Here is an 18,394-nt window from a genome sequence, read left to right on the forward strand (position 1 = left end):
AATAAAACAGCGACATCGCTGGATGTAGTTGAAAAACTGCAATCAAGCCGGTTAAAAACAGTTCTTTTGAATCAATCTTTCTTCTTAGTTCAGTTCATGAAGGGTGAACAAAACACAATGTTTTTCCCCAAGGTGTTGATGTTTATTAAAAGAAATTAGAGAGGAAATACAATGTATTTTAACAAAAATAACCATGATTAAAACTGAAAAACTTGGAAGACACGAGGAAGAAAACTAATCTTCATTAAATAAAACCACAAACTTTATACTGTCTTTAAATATCTCACTAGTTGGTGTTTTGAGATCACAAGAATGTGTGGGGGGAGGGGGGTTGTAAATAGAAGAAAAGAGACTCAGTGGGGGTAAGAAAGAAGACCAACCAAAGGGAAAAAACAAATAAAAGGGGATGAGAGGTAAGAATAGAGGAGAGAGATCATATAACTGCCCCATGGAACTTCTGTGCAAATGGTGGGTCTTAGTTCAGAAAGAAGGTATATCTGAACCTCCACCCAGCTACAAACAGCCAGTACAGTTTAAATTTTTCTGTACATGTAGAATATTGGATACAGATTTAAATGTGCATATCCAAGGCTTCTATCTGCCATCAGGACGCGATGGTTGAGGGTGCATCTCAGGGGTGTATGTCAACAATACAATCATAACCCAAAGGTGCAGTAGTGCCTGTAAACACAAAAATCCACAAACATAATATAATAATTAAACATGCTGTTAAGACAACAGTTAAATCACAATTTCCCATGTCCACATTGTTCAATACTGCTTTCAATAAATTATTTTTTTAAATGTACACTAGATAGTAGCACAAGCTGGGCTGTAAACTTTGGAATCAGAATCCAGAGTCAGGTTTACTCACCATGTATACGATCACAAAAACTCTGGCCATGGGGTATCGTCTAAGAAAGATCCCTAACCGAATGCTGCAGACAAGAATCACACATTTTGTGTTCAGATAACGGTGATGCTGAGGGCTCGGATTAGTCAGAAAATCATCTGAACGGACCCTGAATCTGTTGCTACGGTGAGTAAGACTGACAGGAAGGAGCGGTACCTGAAGCGATCAATGGTGTTGGCTGCTTTGCGCACTTTCCCGTACATTCCTGTGGCCGAACCGTCATGGTCGCTGAACAGAACTGTGGGGTTTCTCTGTCTGGCGCCTTTCACATGGGCAGAGAAGCAGACGCACTGCTCAGTCAGGCTGACAAACGGAACTGCTCAGAAGGCTCAGTGACAGACAGCCACATACCCATAATTAACCTAAAACTGCTTGGAGAAAATCGCACATGGATCGCAAAAGGAAAGCTGTTAAAAAAAAAAATTCTCCTAAACCAATACATCTTGCTCACTTGTTCAACCCACATCCCTAAAACTAGCCAGCATTTAAAAATCCATACCACATCGAGGAAGATCAATTATATTGATACATTTATGTAATAATGTACACTTTTCTTGACTGACACTTCCTCTCCCATAATGCATCAAGCGGTGTGTTCCCATCACGCCGTGCGCCAACCTGGTCCCTCGGCGGCGGCCATGTTGATGTGTGGCCCCCCACTCTGGCCGCCCTGGGTGCTCTTCAGCTGCTGCTCCAGTCGCTCGAGCTGGAAGACGAGCGAGCTCTTTTCTGTGCCAAGAGCTTCCAGCATGGTCTGCTTCTGGATCAGAGCCTCCGTCAGCTGGTGCAGCCGCCCCTCTAGCTCCGCCTGGCTGCTGTTGCTCAGAGCCTTATTGGTCAGCTGTGGAGAGCAGGGGCGGGGAGGAGGGAGACGAGAAGTGGCAAACTGTGAGGCTGCAAAAATGAGGACAAGTGCTGGACTGTGCAACTGAGAGTCAGGAAATGTTCATGTACCACATGTTTGTTACCGAAAAACAGTCCGAATTGGGCACTTAAGATCTAGATGTGCTTGTGTAGTTCATGTATTAAGTGTGTTTGTGTATTTCAGAGAGAGATAGTGTGCGTGCATTTTGTGTATGTGTGTATGTGAATGAGAGAGAGAGGGGAAAAAAATAAATTAGTGACCTGGTTCCTGAGTTTCTGGATTTCATCTTCTCTGTCTTTGATACGACTCTGCAGTGTGCTTTTAGCACGATGGTGTTCCTCTTCTATATAGTTTAGCTCCTGTCTCACACACAGACACACACACCCCGTACCACATTACATCACACATTTTTTAATTTTTACAAATCACAATAGACAAAACCAGTGTGAAGAATCTCTACTTGGGCAGAAGGTACCCTCTGGCACCTGTTTGCAGCGTTCCAGTTCTGTCTCCAGCTCCTGCTTGGCTCGGCTCTGCTGGGAAAGCTGCTCCTGCAGCTCTCGCTGCTGCTCTCTCCAGCCCTCGGCCTCCACCAGGGCCTGGCTCTCCAGCTCCTGCAATCCAGAGTGCAGTCAGCCCCCCAGGCACCAGCTGACCTACTCGCACACTACCACCAGCTGACCTGCCTGCCAGCCTCAATCCCACAGATCCCAAGCAGCACCTAGACCAGGAGCACCAGACCAAGTAGCCTGTCTCCTAAGGTCCTGGGGCTGCGCACAGCCTACAAGGCGATGCTTGAAATTGTGGGGATGGCAAAAGCTACATTTTTTTGTCGAGCCCTTTAAGGTGTGGGAACATGGATGTATGTGAGCGTGCACACCTGCAACTCTGAACGGAGACTCTGTATCTGGGACTGCTGTTTTTGGATCTCCTCTCTTTGCAGCTCTTTCTCGTGTCGCAACTCCTCTAGCTCCACCCCTGCTGCCACACCCCCGTCTAGCAGCTCCAAAGCCGAGCCCTCTTTCAGACTGCTGATCAGCTTCTCCTTAGACTGGAAACACCACGAAACCCATCAGAGTAGAGCTGCACGATATATCGTTCGTTTATCGTAATCGCAATACTGGCCTTTGCGATACTGATATTGCAGAAGGCTACAATATGCAAATGAGCCCTCTAACAACATAGGAAGCACCCCGTGAATATCCTGACCAACACTGGACATTTCTGTTGAGGGCTTGTGGCTACCATGTGACTCATTAAATGCCACCTTGTGGACATCCTGAGAAGACTATCTGAACACAGACATTGTTAAACAGGTGTTAGTGGATTAGGCTCAGTGTTTCCTAGTTTTCTGGCTAATTTTACAGAAACACTTTTTAATCCATGTTCCTATATTTCAGAAATCAGAACTGCACATTTGATACAAATATAAATCTACATAGATGCTAAATCAATATACAATCAAGCATTACGTATATAGATTGAAAAAAAGCATAGCTGCAGATTCTGGTTGTGTGAGATCTGTCTGAATAATCTGTGTTTTGAATAAGATCATGGCTTCATGGGAAGTGTGTGAACACAGACAGGAATGACGTGGAGGCGGGAAGCATGAGACCTGCAGGATGCGGGATGCTTTGTTCTTGTAGTCCTGCAGCTCCTGCCTGGCATAGTCGGCTGCCGTGCGGGCGCTCTTGGCCTGCTGCTGGAGCTCCTCCACCCGCTGGCGCTCCTCGGCCATGCGGCGCTCGGTGCCTGTCAGTGTCTCCGCCAGTGTCTGCCGCTCCGCCTCGGTCCGGGCCAGTCGTGCCGCCAGCTCACCCTGCCGACATATGACAAGCTCAGGTAAGTCGCGTCTACCTCGTGTGCTCCTGGACTTTTAAAAAACTAAACAAACAAACAAACAAACAAAAAACGGTTAGCCAGAGCTCTTGCGTTCCCCATTGGCTGGTCACCCATCTCAGATGATTTTTGTCTCCTTAAAATAGAATTACTAGATACATGTAGAATATTTTCACACACCCGCGTATTTTAGTGAGTTAATAGTCTGAAAACTGGACGGCTTACATAAGAAAATCTCATCACCAGAAAATGTTACTTTTAATTCAAGAACAATGGTGTCTTGGTTTCCTGGCCTTTCTGCAGAGAGCCCTTCTCCTCAAGGGCCACAGTAGAGGCAGAGTCAGATTGGACTCAGATTGGACTCTGCCACCACACTCAGCATGGGAGTGGAGGCGAAGTCAGTTTGGACCCCGCCTCCACACTGAGCGTGGGAATCACCTGCATTTGTCTGTAACCGTCCTGTTCTCTCTTCAGGGCACCCTCGGCCTCTCGGAGCCGCTCCTGCAGGGTATGCAGGGCCTGGGAGTGCAGACTGTTGCCCTCACTGTGGTCCTGCAGGATCCTGGAGGGCAGGGGCAGAGCAGTTAATGAGGCAGAGCTCCTTAAAGCGTACACTGGGCACACATATGGGGAGCAACCCCACCCGAGCCCTCATCGCAACCACCTGAAGACTGGTAACTTAACAGAAACTAAATTACAACTAAAAGAAAAGTGTACATGAAGCGTTATCATTTAAATCATACACAAGGATTAAGTAACTAACTACTATGTTACATCCTCACAAGGGACTTTTAGAAATATCCCAAGTTTTTAACTGGTTTACCTGGTCTTCACTGAACAGATGTGCTTGTATGTTTGCTGATGCAGGTGTTTTTCATTGGCTTGGCTGCATCATTAAAACACACTGACAGATGCTAAATGCCCATGATTCTCTCTGGCAACGACCCACCTGGTCCTTTCGTTCTGGGCCTCCTCGAGGGCAGAGTTGCGGGCCTTCAGGAGCTGATCCGCCTCGTCCAGTCGTACCTTCAGCACGGCCAGCTGAGCGTCCTTCGCTGACAGGGCCTCTGTGAGGTCACTGACGAGCTCCTGCAGTTCCCGGACAGAGCGATCGGCGCGAGACTGCTCCACGTTCCACTTCTCAGAGCGTGCTCGAGTCTGATTCAGCTCTGCAGGGAGGGGAGAGCAGACAGATGCCGTAAACTCTACCAGGCAAGCAGCAGTCACGGCTCATTCAATGGACTGACCGAGCTCCCAACACACACTTGCGAGAGGATTGGGTGTCAATGTTTTTCATTTTGTTTTGCCACCAAAAGACTGCTGATCTCCCTCTCAAAATGCAGGACACATCAACTGCTGCTCTGAAAAGAGTCCCGAGTTCTCGTACCCTCCTGCGTGTCCTTGGCTCTCTGGACGAGCGACGCCATCTCCTGGTTGAGAGAGGAAACTTCGCTGCGCAGCAGCTGGTTCTCCAGGCGCAGGCTGGACAGCACCTGTCCGAGTGGCTCCTCTGGGGCGGCCAACTCGAGCGCGGCCACCTGGGGGCCATCTGGGGGTGCAGCAACGGCCGAGTCTGAGCTCTCGGGAGTATCACCTGCGCGGAGAGAGTGTTAGGAAGAGAGAAAATAAAGTGACCAAATAGAGAGAGAAAGCAAAACAAAGAAGAAAGCAAAAAAAAGCATGAGAGATAGAAGGTAATTATATGAAGACACAAATTAAAACAATTTAGAAGAGGAAAAAAGTCATTGGTAGAACAGTAATAATAACTGCATTTCCATGTGCTTGTTGTTCATTCAGTAACAAATAGTACAAAAATTGTTTGTTTAAAAACTGTACCAAACTTGCTGGACACAGAGTTAACACTGAAGTTTACTTTGTTCAGCCTGTAGGACCAGGATAGAGCAACCACTCCGAACAAGATTAATCTCGTCTGGATAGCCACAGCACAAACCTGGTTTGTGTATGTGGTCTGGGTTTGGTACCTTGGATGAGGTCTCGAGCAGAGCCATCCTCGGTTTTAGCGCTGTGTGTGCTGGCTGTGAGGGAGCTCAGGCTGGAGTTGCGGGACAGTCCCTGTGCAGAGGGAGGCGTGGCCTGTATGGAAGGCGGAGCCTGAGGGGTGTCAGCCACCTGCGTCTGGGCCGCCCCGTCAGTCAGAGCCGTAGCTCTGGGCACTGCATCTCTCCTGACCTCCCGCCTCTCGTTCTGCGGTGGGTCGGCGCTGTTCAGGAAGTCGAACAGGAGATCGTCATTCAATTCCGTTTTTTTCGGCCTAACGAAGCTGGAAGATGCTTTGACAGCACCTCCGCCGGCGTAGTCAGAACCCAGAGGAGTCGTGCTTGACACATTGGCAGTTCCGGCCAGCATGGTGGCTTTGGATTTCTTAACATTCCCAGCAGCAGTGGAGATGAAGCTGGGTGCCTGGTGGCCAGAGGGAAGGGCCGTGTAACCATGCTGGGTCTCATAGGGGGCGCTGTAGGCGGCAGAGTTCTCGTCAGAGGAGCCGACCGACTCCACAGGGTTGTATGAGGACAGGGAGGATTTCTGTGCTGAATGTTTGGTCAGAGCACTGGCTGCACCCTGGTCCACTTTATTTAAGAAGTCCTCTGCTCGGCCAGCTAAGTCAGCAAACCAGGCCATCCTAGAGTATACACAAAGCCCACACTTATAAATAACCTCAAATCAGTTATACATGACGGTCATCTTATCACTATTAAAAGATTACCATGAGAGTAAATGACAAAAAAAACTATCAACAGTCAGTTGTGTTATTCTGTATAATTGGCTAGCAAAAAAGAAACATAAGTTATTAATATTTATATTTGCTTAGTCAGTTACTCATCAGATGTGACGCGTTAAGCCAATGCAAAAAAAGAGTCTAGACACTATCTAGGTGATTAGAGGACGATATCGGCTATAACCGGGCTGAGATATGCTGCTCCAAAGCAGCTTTTCTAAATCAGCTAGCCAGCAAGCAGTTAACACACCGTTTATTTAGCTAATGTTGGCTAGCCGGCTATGCGTAGGTATATCGCACCTAGGTTAAGCTCGGTCGTACCGCCTAGAGCAAATAAGAACTTGAAGAGATACTGCGAGTTGTGCGAAAGCTCTAGCACTAGCCTAAACGTTTCCGAGAAACTTTTATACCGAGCTGTCTTGCGATCAACATAGGAGGTATGTCGATATAGCCGCCTAGCTGAACTGAGCTAAGCTAACTTAGGACGGATGGTGCGGTTCTAGCTACGTACCTTCACTGTCTCTGTTGTACCAAAGAGCGGAATATTAATCTTGCGTTGGCATTGTAAATAGGGCATTAAGTTGACTTGCTGTCAGACTTAACTAGGTTAGCGCTCTAGCATTTTCAGTGTTTCCCCATCATAATCGCCTCAAATCCTGCTTGACGTGGAGCAGGAACTTGTTTAAGGACCCAAAACAGACAGCCCCTGTAGATGCCAGTTTACAAAAAGAAGGCCTGACGATACATAAAGTGCTGCTTCTCCCTTCTAGTGGACAGCAGGTTTAGTTTCAAAAGCTGCAGGACATTACTTCTATTGTTTCTTCAAATGCTTTTTTTTTTTTTTTTTTTTTTTTTTTTTTTTTTTGCAGTACGATGAGCAGAATATGTTTCGTTATTTTCCTTTAACGGGTATTATTTATAGGTAAGAATATAAAACCTGAGTACAAACACACTTCCACATCCAATACGAAACAGTGCTTTTATTTTTACCGCACTCATTCCAAATGGCCAAATCTTATTTACAAGGCATGCCACATCAATACGAGACCTGACTAAGGAACATCATCAATAACCAATGATCAATAGTCAATAACACATATGAGCTCAGAGGGGAGGGGGGGGAGGGTTGGGTAATAGGATACTGAAGTACAATGGGGGGGGGGGGCAGATATCAGATCTCCACATATTCCACTGAAGAGGTATTTGATATACATTAAATTTCTTTTAAAAACCAAGTAGGTTTTGTTCATTAAAAGGAGTGTGATGTCATAATTATTCTCTTCTTTTTTGTTCATCAGATCCTCACTGTCAGAGGTCATGCAAAGGTCAGGAAGGACTTTAATATCAACTCAGAAACTTCTGTTCAAGAGGAAAACAGATGATGGGGCATCTTGGATTAATCCAAACCGGGTAGAGCCAAACTGGTTATACTGTTCCACAAAGATGAATAAATAGCTTCTGAGGGGATAGGGGGTGGATACGGTCATGAAAATTCCCCAAGTATTAATAAGAGTCCTTCTTTAAGATGGTCCTAAGTTCCATTTCTTCCAAAGGTGGGTCAGCAATGAAAATGGTATACTCATAAGAACTGGGATGAAAATATTGACCCCAAAAAGAAAAAAACCCCAAAGACTATAGAAGAAACAAAATGTGGGGTATACAGTTGTAAATAAACCAGTGGACAATTTCCTATAAAGTAAACCTATAAAGGAAAAACAAACTTGTCATTTCAAGTTGTCGCACTTGCTCTCAGTTTCAGAATGCCTGCGCAAAACAACTGCACAAGTAGTTTGTCTCGCATTGTATCTCTCTCACGCACACACGCGCGCGCGCACATACACACACACACACACACACACACTTTTTCCTCACAAAATGTATACATGTATACAAGCTTACACCTACACATGCCCTCTCTCTCTCTCCCTCTCTCTCTCATTCACACAGGCTTTAGTTCCCTGGTGCAGGTTTCTAACACATGCAGGACTCGATGGAGGAGAGACATTAGCCAGGGCGGAGCAGAGATCAGATGAGGCCTCGTCTCTTCTTGTAATCTTCCAGATTGAGGGATCGGCGGGGAGCTCCATCCTTCACCGGTAGTGCGCTGGAGCTCACTGACAGAGACTTGGCTTCTGAAGCACACACACACACACAAGCAAAGACCGATCAGACACCACACACACACCGAGCTGTGTGCACTGCTACAGCAGGGACCCAAGACACAGCAGCAACTCACCGGCACTGGGAACCTGCAGGTCGATTTTGACGTCAAAATCGTGAACTTTAAACAGGTCCTCCGAGAGGTCGCTGGTCGTCTTGGTGAGGTCTTTATCCTTCTGGTTGGCCGGGCCCTGCTTAACACAGACAAAACTGAATGTCAGGGCAGAAAAGGCAGGAGCAGTCTCAGTTTATGCACTGTGTGTGTGTGTGTGTGTGTGTGTGTGTGTGTGTGTGTGTGTGTGTGTGTGTGCCCACGTGGTTCCCATGGAATGTAGTTCATAAGTGGATGTCCCTTCATAAATACCTTAAAATGGTATCAAAAGAGCTTTTTTTTGTGATAAAAACAGAACCCTGTTTTCTGTTTGTAAGCTGCCTCACTGCTTTTTCATCCACTCGTTCCTGCCAGTTGGTCATTTCAACCTTCAGCCACCCTCCCTCACCATCGCTATTGTGTTGCCATAATTTGACTCCTCCTATGTTAACATATTAACTCTTAGCTTTTCACTAGCTAGTCTGCCTAACTTTACATTTTTCAATCTGGTGCCTATTCCTCCTCTTGCTAACTGTTTGCCACTTTTTACGTTAGGAACTGAGCATGCTTTTAAAGTGTTTTTTAAAACATACTGTTATATCAGAAACAAATATATTGCTATTAAGTTTTAAAATGTGTGTGATTTTTTTGAGACCAACACTTATAGCTCCAAATATTTATTTGTGTGTGTGTGTGTGTGTGTGTGTGTGTGTGTCCTCGCTTTGGTCACCTGTTTGCTGGCCTGCTGTGCGTTGTCTGCACCCGAGCCCGAGCCATATTTCTGATTGAGGTGGGCAAGGATAGCGGCGTGGACAGAGGGGTCTCTTGCCTAGAAAACCAAAAAGTAGAAAGGAAACAAATTAAGTGGCTAATCCACTCACTGGGGGACCGGGATCAACACGCAGCTCTGATTTGAGCTTATGAAGGCTAGATTTAGTTTGCCTAGTATTAAAGATCTGGCAAGAATGAGCTGGTGTGTGTTATATTTCTGGAACTGTATGTTTTTAAATAAATGACTAGACTGACACACAAATCTTTTTAAAAATGAACTCTGTTTAGTCATACTTGCTAATTCATTGGAGATTCTATATGATCTTAGTGTGGTCATAAAATAATAGAAAGAGAGAGAGTTCTTACATTGGACACCATGGTGGGTTTGCACTGTCGTCTGGTGAAAGGGTCCATCTGCTGATTTTTAGAGTTCTGACCTTCAGCCTAAGAAAACACCACCACAGCTAAACTTCCAGAATGTTCCACCAGAACATTAACAGTAAAGCCTGAGGCGCCAGGGCGGGCATGACTACATACCACCAAAGCTTTCTCTGACTCCACTATGTTCCAGCTGCGGTTCCTCTGGTTGATGTAACTGAGGGAAGAAGTGAGAAAAAAGGAAATAAAACGAAGTGTGTGTGCGCGCGCGTGCGTGCGTGTGTGTGCACGCGAGCGTGTACAAAAAGGAGAGAAAGCAATATAGATAGAAACAAAGTTATGTTTCCCACATATATATAAATAAAAATTTCCATTTCTTTATATATATATATATATATATATATATATATATATACACACACACACACACACACACACACACACACACACACATATACATATATACACACACATATACATATATATCTATATCCGGTCTGTGAGGGGTGGGTGAGTGACTTTGTGTGCATGTGTGCGCGCTCCCTCACCTGATGGCAGAGATGTTTTTGGTTCTCTGTCTGTCCAGAGCTTCTGCTCTCTCCTCCAGCTCGTTTAACTGATCCTGCAACATTTTCGCCCGCTCACCGTCTCCACTTTCCTCAGCCATGGCCTAACACACACACACACACACACACACACACACACACACACACACACACACACACACACACACACACACACACACACACACACACACTTCCGTTAGAGAAGAGGAAATTCTAAACATCAGCATAACTAACTATAAAACAATTCATTCGAAAATTTCACCTTTTCTTTGAGGAGCTGTGTTTTCTTCATAGCATAGTTTGGTGGTGCCTTCCGGAATCTGTCTTTCTCCTTCACAATCTGTATGATGCAAAGAAATATACACATGTAAACACACACACACACACGCTTGTATATTTTTAAAATGACAGAAACTTACATCCTCTATGTCTTTGTCATTGAACTTGTAGTTGACGGCCTCTTTGATGGACTGCTCCTTTTTAGTTATCTCATCCAGAGTAGGAATCTGCATCCCACCTGCAATCATCTGCAGAGCAACAGTTGCCATAGTTACATAAACAGGCTTCTCCTGTACAGACAGCACACTCCGATTGCCTTAGCCACTTAGTGAGCTGAGACGAGAAACCATTTGCCATCAGAAATGAAACCATGAAACTGCCTGTAAGCCTTTGAACGAACACGAACACACACACGAACACACACACACGAACACACACACACACACACTCACCGCATCTTTCCATTTCATGAACTCATTTTCGGTGAACTCCTGATTGGACACGAACTCCAGTCGGAACACTCGGGTGTCACCTCCATGCCTTTGAGAAAGGAACACGTGCGCACGTGCGATCAGTGTCAGAGCGCGGACGAGCAGAGCTCAGAGGGCTCTGAGAGTGGAGTTAACTCACCGTAGCTGCAGCCCTTTGTTGGTCCTGGTGGAGCCCAGCTGGTAGACCTTCGCCGTTTCAACCACATCCACTATTTCTGCCACCTGCCGACAAGAAAAGTTTCACGGAAGAAGTGGAGAAGGCAAAGATATTATGATAACATAGAAAACTGACACAAAGTTAATACACATCATACGGCTGCAACTAAAGGTTTTTTTTGGTATTCTTTCAAGCTGGAACTTTGTGATGTGACTGGCGATCTTGACGTACCCGGTAGACAGGTTTGCTGCTGCTATTGCCAATGCCGATCCGGACAAAGCAACCCGTGACGGTTTTGGCGAAGAAGGGCATGTGGCACCAACGCTCCAACTTGTGCCGCGACAGCCGGATGCGGTTGAGTTCCTCTGGCAGAGAGACGGGCTGGGAGCGGGGGGGTGTCACGTCCTTCCTACTGGGCACACGCGCGCGCACGCGCGCACACACACACACACACACACACACACACACACACACACACACACACACACACACACAGGAAAGACTCATCTTCAGAGCGCCTCTTGTGTATACCAGAGAGGGCGGTTGGTAGGCATGCCGGCATGTTACTACTCACTCCTCTTCTTCATCGTAGGATGAAGATCTTGAGCTACGGTCACTCTTCACCGATGACTTGTCGTCATCTTCCTCTTCCTCCTCTTCGTCGTCAGAGTATACCTCGCTGGTCTTCAGCGGTTGCCGTTTGGCCAGGAGCTCAGCTGTTAAGGTTCAAAGGTTAGACACCACAGGTCGTGAGACAGGCTGGTAAACATCTACCATCTTGATCCAACTGGTTCATATTTTTCCCCTGAAGACCATAGTCTATTTTTTTCATATTCTGACCACATTTTAACTCCACACATTGAAAGAATACTCCAGTTTTAACACTACAGTTTTTTGTTTTATTTATTTATTTTAAAAACTCTAACTCACTATTCAAAAGTACTTTTAAAAAAAGAGAGTTTTAGGATGATTTGTCAAATGCTTGATTTTGGAGGTCCTAAAATAAACTTCCAGAGAGAATAATTCTAGGGTATAACTTTGGCTTCGTCAGTAACTCTAAAAGCAAACCATTTTCTTAAATACTTTGAATGCTGAACATAATATGAAAGTTTTTTTAAGGCTTAACACTGGACTACTCCTTTAAGGCCCAGTGCCATGTGGTGAGCGACCCTGACCTGTCCTGTGTGGCGGTGGTGAGCGACCCTGACCTGTCCTGTGTGGCGGTGGTGAGCGACCCTGACCTGTCCTGTGTGGCGGTGGTGAGCGACCCTGACCTGTCCTGTGTGGTGGTGGTGAGCGACCCTGACCTGTCCTGTTCTTCTTCTTCTCACGCTCTGCTTTCAGTTCCTCCATGGCCTGGGATTTCTTATCCAGCTTCTCGTCTCTCTTTGACCGCCGCTCTTTATTATGGGACATCACCTGCGCAGATGGACAGAAGACTTGGTGGACTGCACAGAGAGACACGCTGGGTACACGGGTGGGGTATAGATGTTTTACGATACCGTATACACGCTGGAGTTTAGCGCAAGCCAACATGTTATTAGAGCACCACCTGAGGGTAGGGGAGGTGTACTCACCACTTGCGTGTCGGGCACTTGAGACTGCTTCCTCTTTTCCTGTTCTTCCTCTTGTTTCTTCTTCTTCTCTTCCTTCTCTTTCTTCTTTGCAGTCTTCAGTTTCTGCTTGATTTCGAACCTGAGCAGCAGGGGAAAGGACAGGCAGGACAAAAAAAAACAAAACAGAACACCTTGTTACAGACGTTGTCCTGGCAATTGCTCAGTCTACGCAGTCAAAGCAAGTGCATTACGATCACAATTATATTTACCTACGTCACAGGAACTGCCAACTCCACAAAAAAAACAAAACAAACAAACAAACATATGAATATTCCACAAGAGAGCACTTCTGCCCACCTCCGTTTGAGCACCTCTCTCTTCTCAATCCGGTTGAAGAGCTCCTGCTCTCTCTCCTTCTCGGTCATCTGCTCCAAGCGCGCCCGGTCCTCCTCATCTCCCATAAGGTCATCGCCATAGCCGTCCCGGAACACCTCGTCCTCCGAGGACGAGTCCGAATCCGAGCTGGAGGAGGAGCTGTTGCTCTCCGAGTCCGACACCTCGCCTGCACGATTAAGCATGCACGGCTGTTAAACCTCACCCTTCTTAATGCAAGCTGCTAAGATTGGTGCTCCCATGTATTGTGAACGCAGGGGACATATTCAGCTAATTCTTGGGGAAACGCATACAAGGATAAAACTGCAGAGCAGCAAACTCCATGGCACTGACAGCATTTTACAGGGACAAGTGCCTGCTGGGGCCATGCTAGGGACATGGTGGAGACGTGCAGCCTCTTACCCTCCTCTGGAGCAGAGCTCTCTGCTGAGCTGTCTCCATCCGAGCTGCCTGAGGATGCCGCCTTGTTCACCTTCTTCTTTGCGATGTTCTTTTTCTCCACCACCTTCCCTGGCTTCACCTTCTTCTTGGCTTTGGTACCCCCTACAGTCCACTAAAATATGCACAAGCAGTGGAGGTTTCTAGTTTGTGTACATTCAGCACCCACAAAGAAAGTCACAAACTGGTACCAAATGGATCAGCAACTGACTGATAAAATGGAAATTGCTTTTTTTTTTTTTTTTTTGGACTGTCTGTGGGACACATCCATGGTGTTACCTTACTGGATTTGTTAAACAGCCTTTGTAAATTGCTTTGTTTTTTTTTTTGCTTGCATGTATTGTTCAAAACTCTACTCTCCTAACCCATCTCCCAAATAGATCAAAGGAGTTGCAAAGCTCCCCTGAAATCATTAAAAGCACGACTGGACAGCGTGAGAAAGTTGGGCAGGAGGCAACACCTCATCATCACTGTCGGACGTCTCAGAGTCTGTAGATGCTGCAGGTTTGCTGACAGGCTCCTCCTGCTCTTCAGAGTCCACTCGCTTTCTCTTGGCCAGAGTCAGCAGCTCCTGCGAAGTGGACAAGAAGACAGCTTCCAATTGGCTGCTCTCAATCCGATAAAGTTGTATACAGATCTCATGAATTCGTCTTCCAACCACAAATCAAGTTTGATGATAAAGATAAAAACCCATAAGTTAATATCACCATCTCAACATTGTTTTACTCGCTTCTGCAAGTAAGCATTCTTCACCTTTCTAGTGTGCTTAATAGATTTTGAATTAAAAATGGTTTCATTAGATTGAAAAAGCAATATGGAAGCTCACATTTTGAAGTACAACAAATATTTAGACACTGCCTCTGTGAGTTGTTTAACAGGTGAATGAATTCAGAGCCTAACTCCAGCAGCAGTACTTTCTTTCAAAAATCTTGTTATATCACACCACCTACTTTTACCAAGAATGTGCAACTGCCGAGCTCTAGTTCAACTGCACTGTTACTAACACAACAGTCAGGAGTTCAGAGGAGATAAAAGGTAAATGTAGTTTAACTACCTCAGTAAGTCCCTTGCAAACGCAGCTATGCGTTGCGTGCTGGGTTAATCCGTGTCTGATGAGTGCTTATCGCAGTGGCCTTGCTCCAGTACCCGCGGGATAAAATTAGTTCACAACACAACAACCAGATCTGGCTTGGCTTTAGTCCGCTTCTCGTATCACAGTGAAAATGGCTATCGGATTAAACAGGGCGACCGTGAACGACGGGGGCAAGTTAGCTGGCGAGCTAATGAAAAACTGAGGTTTGCACGTTTGCAAAAAGTACACACTTAACTGGCTAGCTAGCCATTTAGCCAGCTTGGTGGCATGGACATTTACAGACTGCGGTGGTGCTTACAATTGTAATTGGCTGGCTAGCTAACTTCAGTAACATCCCACTGCTACGGACATCCTGAATGTATGCAAAACATATGGGTATTTGCCTTCCGAAAGTAAAGCCATTATATTTAACCGTTATACTGGAGAGGTAGCAGGCACCTAGTTGTCCACTTTCGTGTTTACAAATAGCTCACTAGCTAATGCCCTAGTTAGCTTAGCTAGCGTACGTTTGTCAACACCGAAACAGAACTTCAGCTGCGTTAGCTAATTAGGGCAATAGAAAGAGACGTCCTAAATGCATAGGTGCCACTTTAATAATGATGAAAGACCCGTGTTGTAAAACCTGGGCATCAAAACTGTTAGAATCTGTGGTCAGGCCTACAGTTCGCCTGGCGCGGTACTGAACGCAGCGCTAACTAGCCACCTAACTAGCTTAGCTCTCGCTCTCTCTCTCTCTCTCTCTCGCTCGCTCTCTGGCTCTCTCTCTCTCAGCAGTCTGCTATGTTGGCTAAATTACCCAGCTCGTTTACCCACTTTAAGGACATTATCCTTACCTGATCCAAATTGTCATCGCTCGCACTGTCTTCCGAGTCGGAATCAATGACGACCCGTTTCCGTTTCTTTACGTTCACCATGGTTAGCTTTGCTAGCTACCCTCCGTTTCGCGTTTGTGTGTTCGTCGCACGCGAACGCAACGGCGGCAGTTCCGCGGTCCTCCGCACCGGGACGCTAGAGGGCGCGCATGCGCACATAGTTCTCAAAGTAGCCACCGACGTCACTTTTTATGTTTCCTAAGGACTTTGTATGTTTAAAGCACTAGCTACGTCTGCTCTAACTGAGCGGGAATCAACCATAGTGTTCAGATGTATTATATAATATCTGTGTTTTATATATATTGTGTGTATTTGCGTTGTGTCCAGTTCCGTGGGACTGCGAAAACGCAGTCCTGTCGTCCGCAGGGAACGCTTGTAGCGTAGGTTTGTTTCAGTACGTGCTCTTTATGCAACGGACCACGATGGCAGAATAGAGGGAGCGGGATGTCCGTTTGTTGAGAGCAAAGCATTTTGCATAATATTTTAACGGTTTTAAGTTGTGTTGTTTATCCTGTATTGTGAGTTTTCGTGTAACGTCAGAGTAATTAGTTGAAGCTGACTTTATCATTTCTTTTCTGGATAGGTACAATTGTTAAATATTGAACACGATTTTCAGAGCCCCGCTATTCTTTGGTACGAAATGTCTACGCTTTTATCCAGTGTAAATTTTAAGGATTATTGGAAACTAAAATGGCTCATAAAAACAGGTTTTGCTTTGTTTTCTTCTTTCAGATGTGATTTCAATCGTCTGATCATCTGATCATTATGTCCTTGTCAAGGACAATGCTCAAAGCTTCAAAAGGAGCGTGCGAAATTTTTCGCAGGCGACAGTTTCAACCCAACCTCGTAATTCTGAGCACCAGGACTATTTATGAAAGAGACTACCGGAGACCCGGCCAGGCCCCAGACACTCGATGGCCATGGCAGAAGATCCGCTTTGACTTCGCGAAGGGCTTGGAGGGGATAAGCAAGCACTTTGGGCTGCTCAAGGATGAGATTGTGGGCCACTGGGTTGGACCCGAGGGCCGGCCGATGTTGGAGCACATACTGGAGCAATCACGAGTGTTGTGGGAGTTTCGCGGCCCGGAGTCTCTGCGTCAGTGGGTGGTGTCCTCGGACCGGGAGATAGGGGGCCGCAGCGAGACGTATCTAAAGATGGGTAGGAATAACTCGACGTGTATGCTTTACGGGACCCTGTGTTCGGTTCCACCGCGTGACGGAGAGACGATCTACAGTGGATACTGCACGCTACGCTCCAAACAGTATCTGGTTAGTGATTGCAATAAAAAAATCCTGAATTAAAGGGGAGATGCATGTTTCCTACTTCAGGTCACTCACTTCGAGACAGGATCTTAATCTGTTTTCGGACGTGCATCAGATTTACCCAGTTCTGTGGTAAACTTGTTTTCTGTTCAAATCAGAATAACTGAAACTTAACAGTTAAGCAGGATCACCATCAATATTTCAAACCATTTTGAGTTAGGAGGTAGTTTAATGGCTCAGTTTCTTCTACCCAATAGTTTGTTCTATAACTTGATGACAAAGTGAAATATACAAGACATGTACAAGTCATGATGTATGTGTCATTGTTACTGCTTACTTTAAATGAGCAATCATTTTTTCCACCATATTTACATTCTTAAAACTTACATATACCCATACTATTCATGCGCTTTAAAAAGTATTTTGGAAGTTACACCATGAAGGTAACATTATCGGTTTGTTACATTAAATCTGTTTTGCTATCTGTCTAGGCTTCATTTGACAGGAAGAAGCATTTAGATTTGTCAAGCTTTAACACACTGCACTTGCGTATCCGTGGAGATGGCAGACCATGGATGATAAATATTTCAACGGAGTCCTACTTTTCCCATCAGAAAAACGACATCTACAGTTACTTCATGTATACGCGAGGTGGTCCATATTGGCAGGATGTCAGGGTATGAGCGGGAAATCATCTATGTCCAGTATAGAACAGTGAAATAAATTGGTCTCCCACCTTAACTTGATGTGAATTCTCAATTACAATGCCGTACTTGTTTTTGGTTTTCTTAGATCCCATTTTCCAAGTTTTTTCTTTCAAGTCGTGGGAGAATACAGGACCAACAACATGTCCTCTGGCTGGACAAGGTCTGTTGAATCGTTTACTTACTCATTGATCAAAAGACATGCCTCCACTCAGGAGTTGTGTAAAGTGTGGCATTTTGTAAACAATATATCCCAACTGTTTTGTTATTTTGGCAGTCCTTCCTGGTGTCTGTAATTGAGAGGATGGTTCTCATCTTTTAATTGTGATTTTGGGGGGCATTTCCAGGTGAACACCATTGCCTTCACGCTGGGAGATAAAGTGGATGGGCCATTTCAGCTGGAGGTAGACTTCATCGCTGTGTGTATTGACAATGCTCACACTGAGGAGTTTGCATATGAACAGTACAAGAGGAACCCAGAGGTGTGACATTGGGAGCTCCTATGGCGCCCTACAACAAAGACCTTCATGAATGCATCTGATTCACTCAATGGAAGTGTTTGGTTTAATGAACTTTGATCACACACACACACATATATATATATATATACACACACACAATTTAGGTCTCATAAAAACATGTCCACATTCAAAATACTCAGTCTAAAGACAAAGTACAAAACATTGGTTTAGTAACAAATAAAAGCAGGTCTTGAAACATCTATGGTAATGATTCTCCATAATGTCATTCAACTTGACTTGTGTGTATATACAAACTGACACTTTTTTTCTTGAAAGAGGGAAGTGTATACAAAAACAGGTATCAATC

General features: G+C 45.4%; 3 protein-coding genes and 1 long non-coding RNA gene across 7 annotated transcripts; 2 read left to right on the top strand and 2 right to left on the bottom strand.

The window, feature by feature from the left end:
- Window positions 1-118: 118 nt before the first annotated feature.
- Window positions 119-7,051, bottom strand: golga5 (golgin A5). Its single transcript, XM_027008242.3, has 13 exons — window positions 6,866-7,051; window positions 5,600-6,258; window positions 5,005-5,211; window positions 4,567-4,786; window positions 4,056-4,179; window positions 3,394-3,597; window positions 2,659-2,829; window positions 2,264-2,392; window positions 2,039-2,137; window positions 1,532-1,754; window positions 1,070-1,175; window positions 875-938; window positions 119-681 (listed from the first exon to the last, which is right to left on the bottom strand). Exons 2-13 carry the CDS (start codon window positions 6,255-6,257, stop codon window positions 595-597), a joined length of 2,292 nt encoding a protein of 763 aa, XP_026864043.3. The 5' UTR covers window position 6,258; window positions 6,866-7,051; the 3' UTR covers window positions 119-594.
- LOC145660177 (uncharacterized) lies at window positions 6,559-7,521 on the top strand. Its single transcript, XR_014126358.1, has 2 exons — window positions 6,559-6,791; window positions 7,224-7,521. It is a non-coding gene; the product is annotated as an uncharacterized LOC145660177 (long non-coding RNA).
- On the bottom strand, window positions 7,320-15,718 carry rtf1 (RTF1 homolog, Paf1/RNA polymerase II complex component). Of its 4 annotated transcripts, none has more exons than XM_027008246.3 (18): window positions 15,561-15,718; window positions 14,095-14,205; window positions 13,599-13,749; window positions 13,161-13,365; window positions 12,825-12,942; window positions 12,555-12,666; window positions 11,822-11,963; window positions 11,479-11,656; window positions 11,230-11,312; window positions 11,052-11,139; window positions 10,740-10,847; window positions 10,583-10,660; window positions 10,303-10,424; window positions 9,914-9,971; window positions 9,743-9,820; window positions 9,336-9,434; window positions 8,591-8,705; window positions 7,320-8,486 (listed from the first exon to the last, which is right to left on the bottom strand). In XM_027008246.3, the coding sequence occupies exons 1-18, from the start codon at window positions 15,639-15,641 to the stop codon at window positions 8,380-8,382; spliced, it is 2,034 nt and encodes a 677-aa protein (XP_026864047.1). In that variant the 5' UTR covers window positions 15,642-15,718; the 3' UTR covers window positions 7,320-8,379. The 4 variants fall into 4 exon arrangements, with proteins under 4 accessions (XP_026864047.1, XP_026864046.1, XP_026864045.1 ...); XM_027008245.3 differs by having other exon boundaries at window positions 8,591-8,708; XM_027008244.3 differs by having other exon boundaries at window positions 11,479-11,659.
- Window positions 15,719-15,857: 139 nt separating this feature from the next.
- Window positions 15,858-18,287, top strand: ndufaf1 (NADH:ubiquinone oxidoreductase complex assembly factor 1). The gene is made up of 5 exons (XM_027008196.3): window positions 15,858-16,232; window positions 16,332-16,868; window positions 17,354-17,539; window positions 17,655-17,729; window positions 17,914-18,287. Exons 2-5 carry the CDS (start codon window positions 16,365-16,367, stop codon window positions 18,052-18,054), a joined length of 906 nt encoding a protein of 301 aa, XP_026863997.1. The 5' UTR covers window positions 15,858-16,232; window positions 16,332-16,364; the 3' UTR covers window positions 18,055-18,287.
- The last annotated feature ends 107 nt before the right edge of the window (window positions 18,288-18,394 follow it).

The sequence above is a fragment of the Electrophorus electricus genome, chromosome 12 (genome assembly GCF_041902795.1).
Source record: "Electrophorus electricus isolate QZ-2024a chromosome 12, ASM4190279v1, whole genome shotgun sequence".
NCBI classification, from domain to species: domain Eukaryota; kingdom Metazoa; phylum Chordata; class Actinopteri; order Gymnotiformes; family Gymnotidae; genus Electrophorus; species Electrophorus electricus.

Coding starts and splice junctions, on each gene's coding strand:
- golga5 (XM_027008242.3), bottom strand. CDS start 6,257: ATGGCCTGGTTTGCTGACTTAGCTGGCCGAGCAGAGGACTTCTTAAAT. Junction 4,787..5,004: donor AGCCAAGGACACGCAGGAGG/GTACGAGAACTC, acceptor CCCTCCCTGCAG/AGCTGAATCAGACTCGAGCA. Junction 939..1,069: donor AACACCATTGATCGCTTCAG/GTACCGCTCCTT, acceptor TCTTGTCTGCAG/CATTCGGTTAGGGATCTTTC.
- ndufaf1 (XM_027008196.3), top strand. CDS start 16,365: ATGTCCTTGTCAAGGACAATGCTCAAAGCTTCAAAAGGAGCGTGCGAA. Junction 16,869..17,353: donor TACGCTCCAAACAGTATCTG/GTTAGTGATTGC, acceptor CTATCTGTCTAG/GCTTCATTTGACAGGAAGAA. Junction 17,540..17,654: donor CATATTGGCAGGATGTCAGG/GTATGAGCGGGA, acceptor TGGTTTTCTTAG/ATCCCATTTTCCAAGTTTTT.
- rtf1 (XM_027008243.3), bottom strand. CDS start 15,641: ATGGTGAACGTAAAGAAACGGAAACGGGTCGTCATTGATTCCGACTCG. Junction 9,821..9,913: donor AGTCAGAGAAAGCTTTGGTG/GTATGTAGTCAT, acceptor GTGTTTTCTTAG/GCTGAAGGTCAGAACTCTAA. Junction 8,487..8,590: donor CCTGCAGGTTCCCAGTGCCG/GTGAGTTGCTGC, acceptor TGTGTGCTTCAG/AAGCCAAGTCTCTGTCAGTG.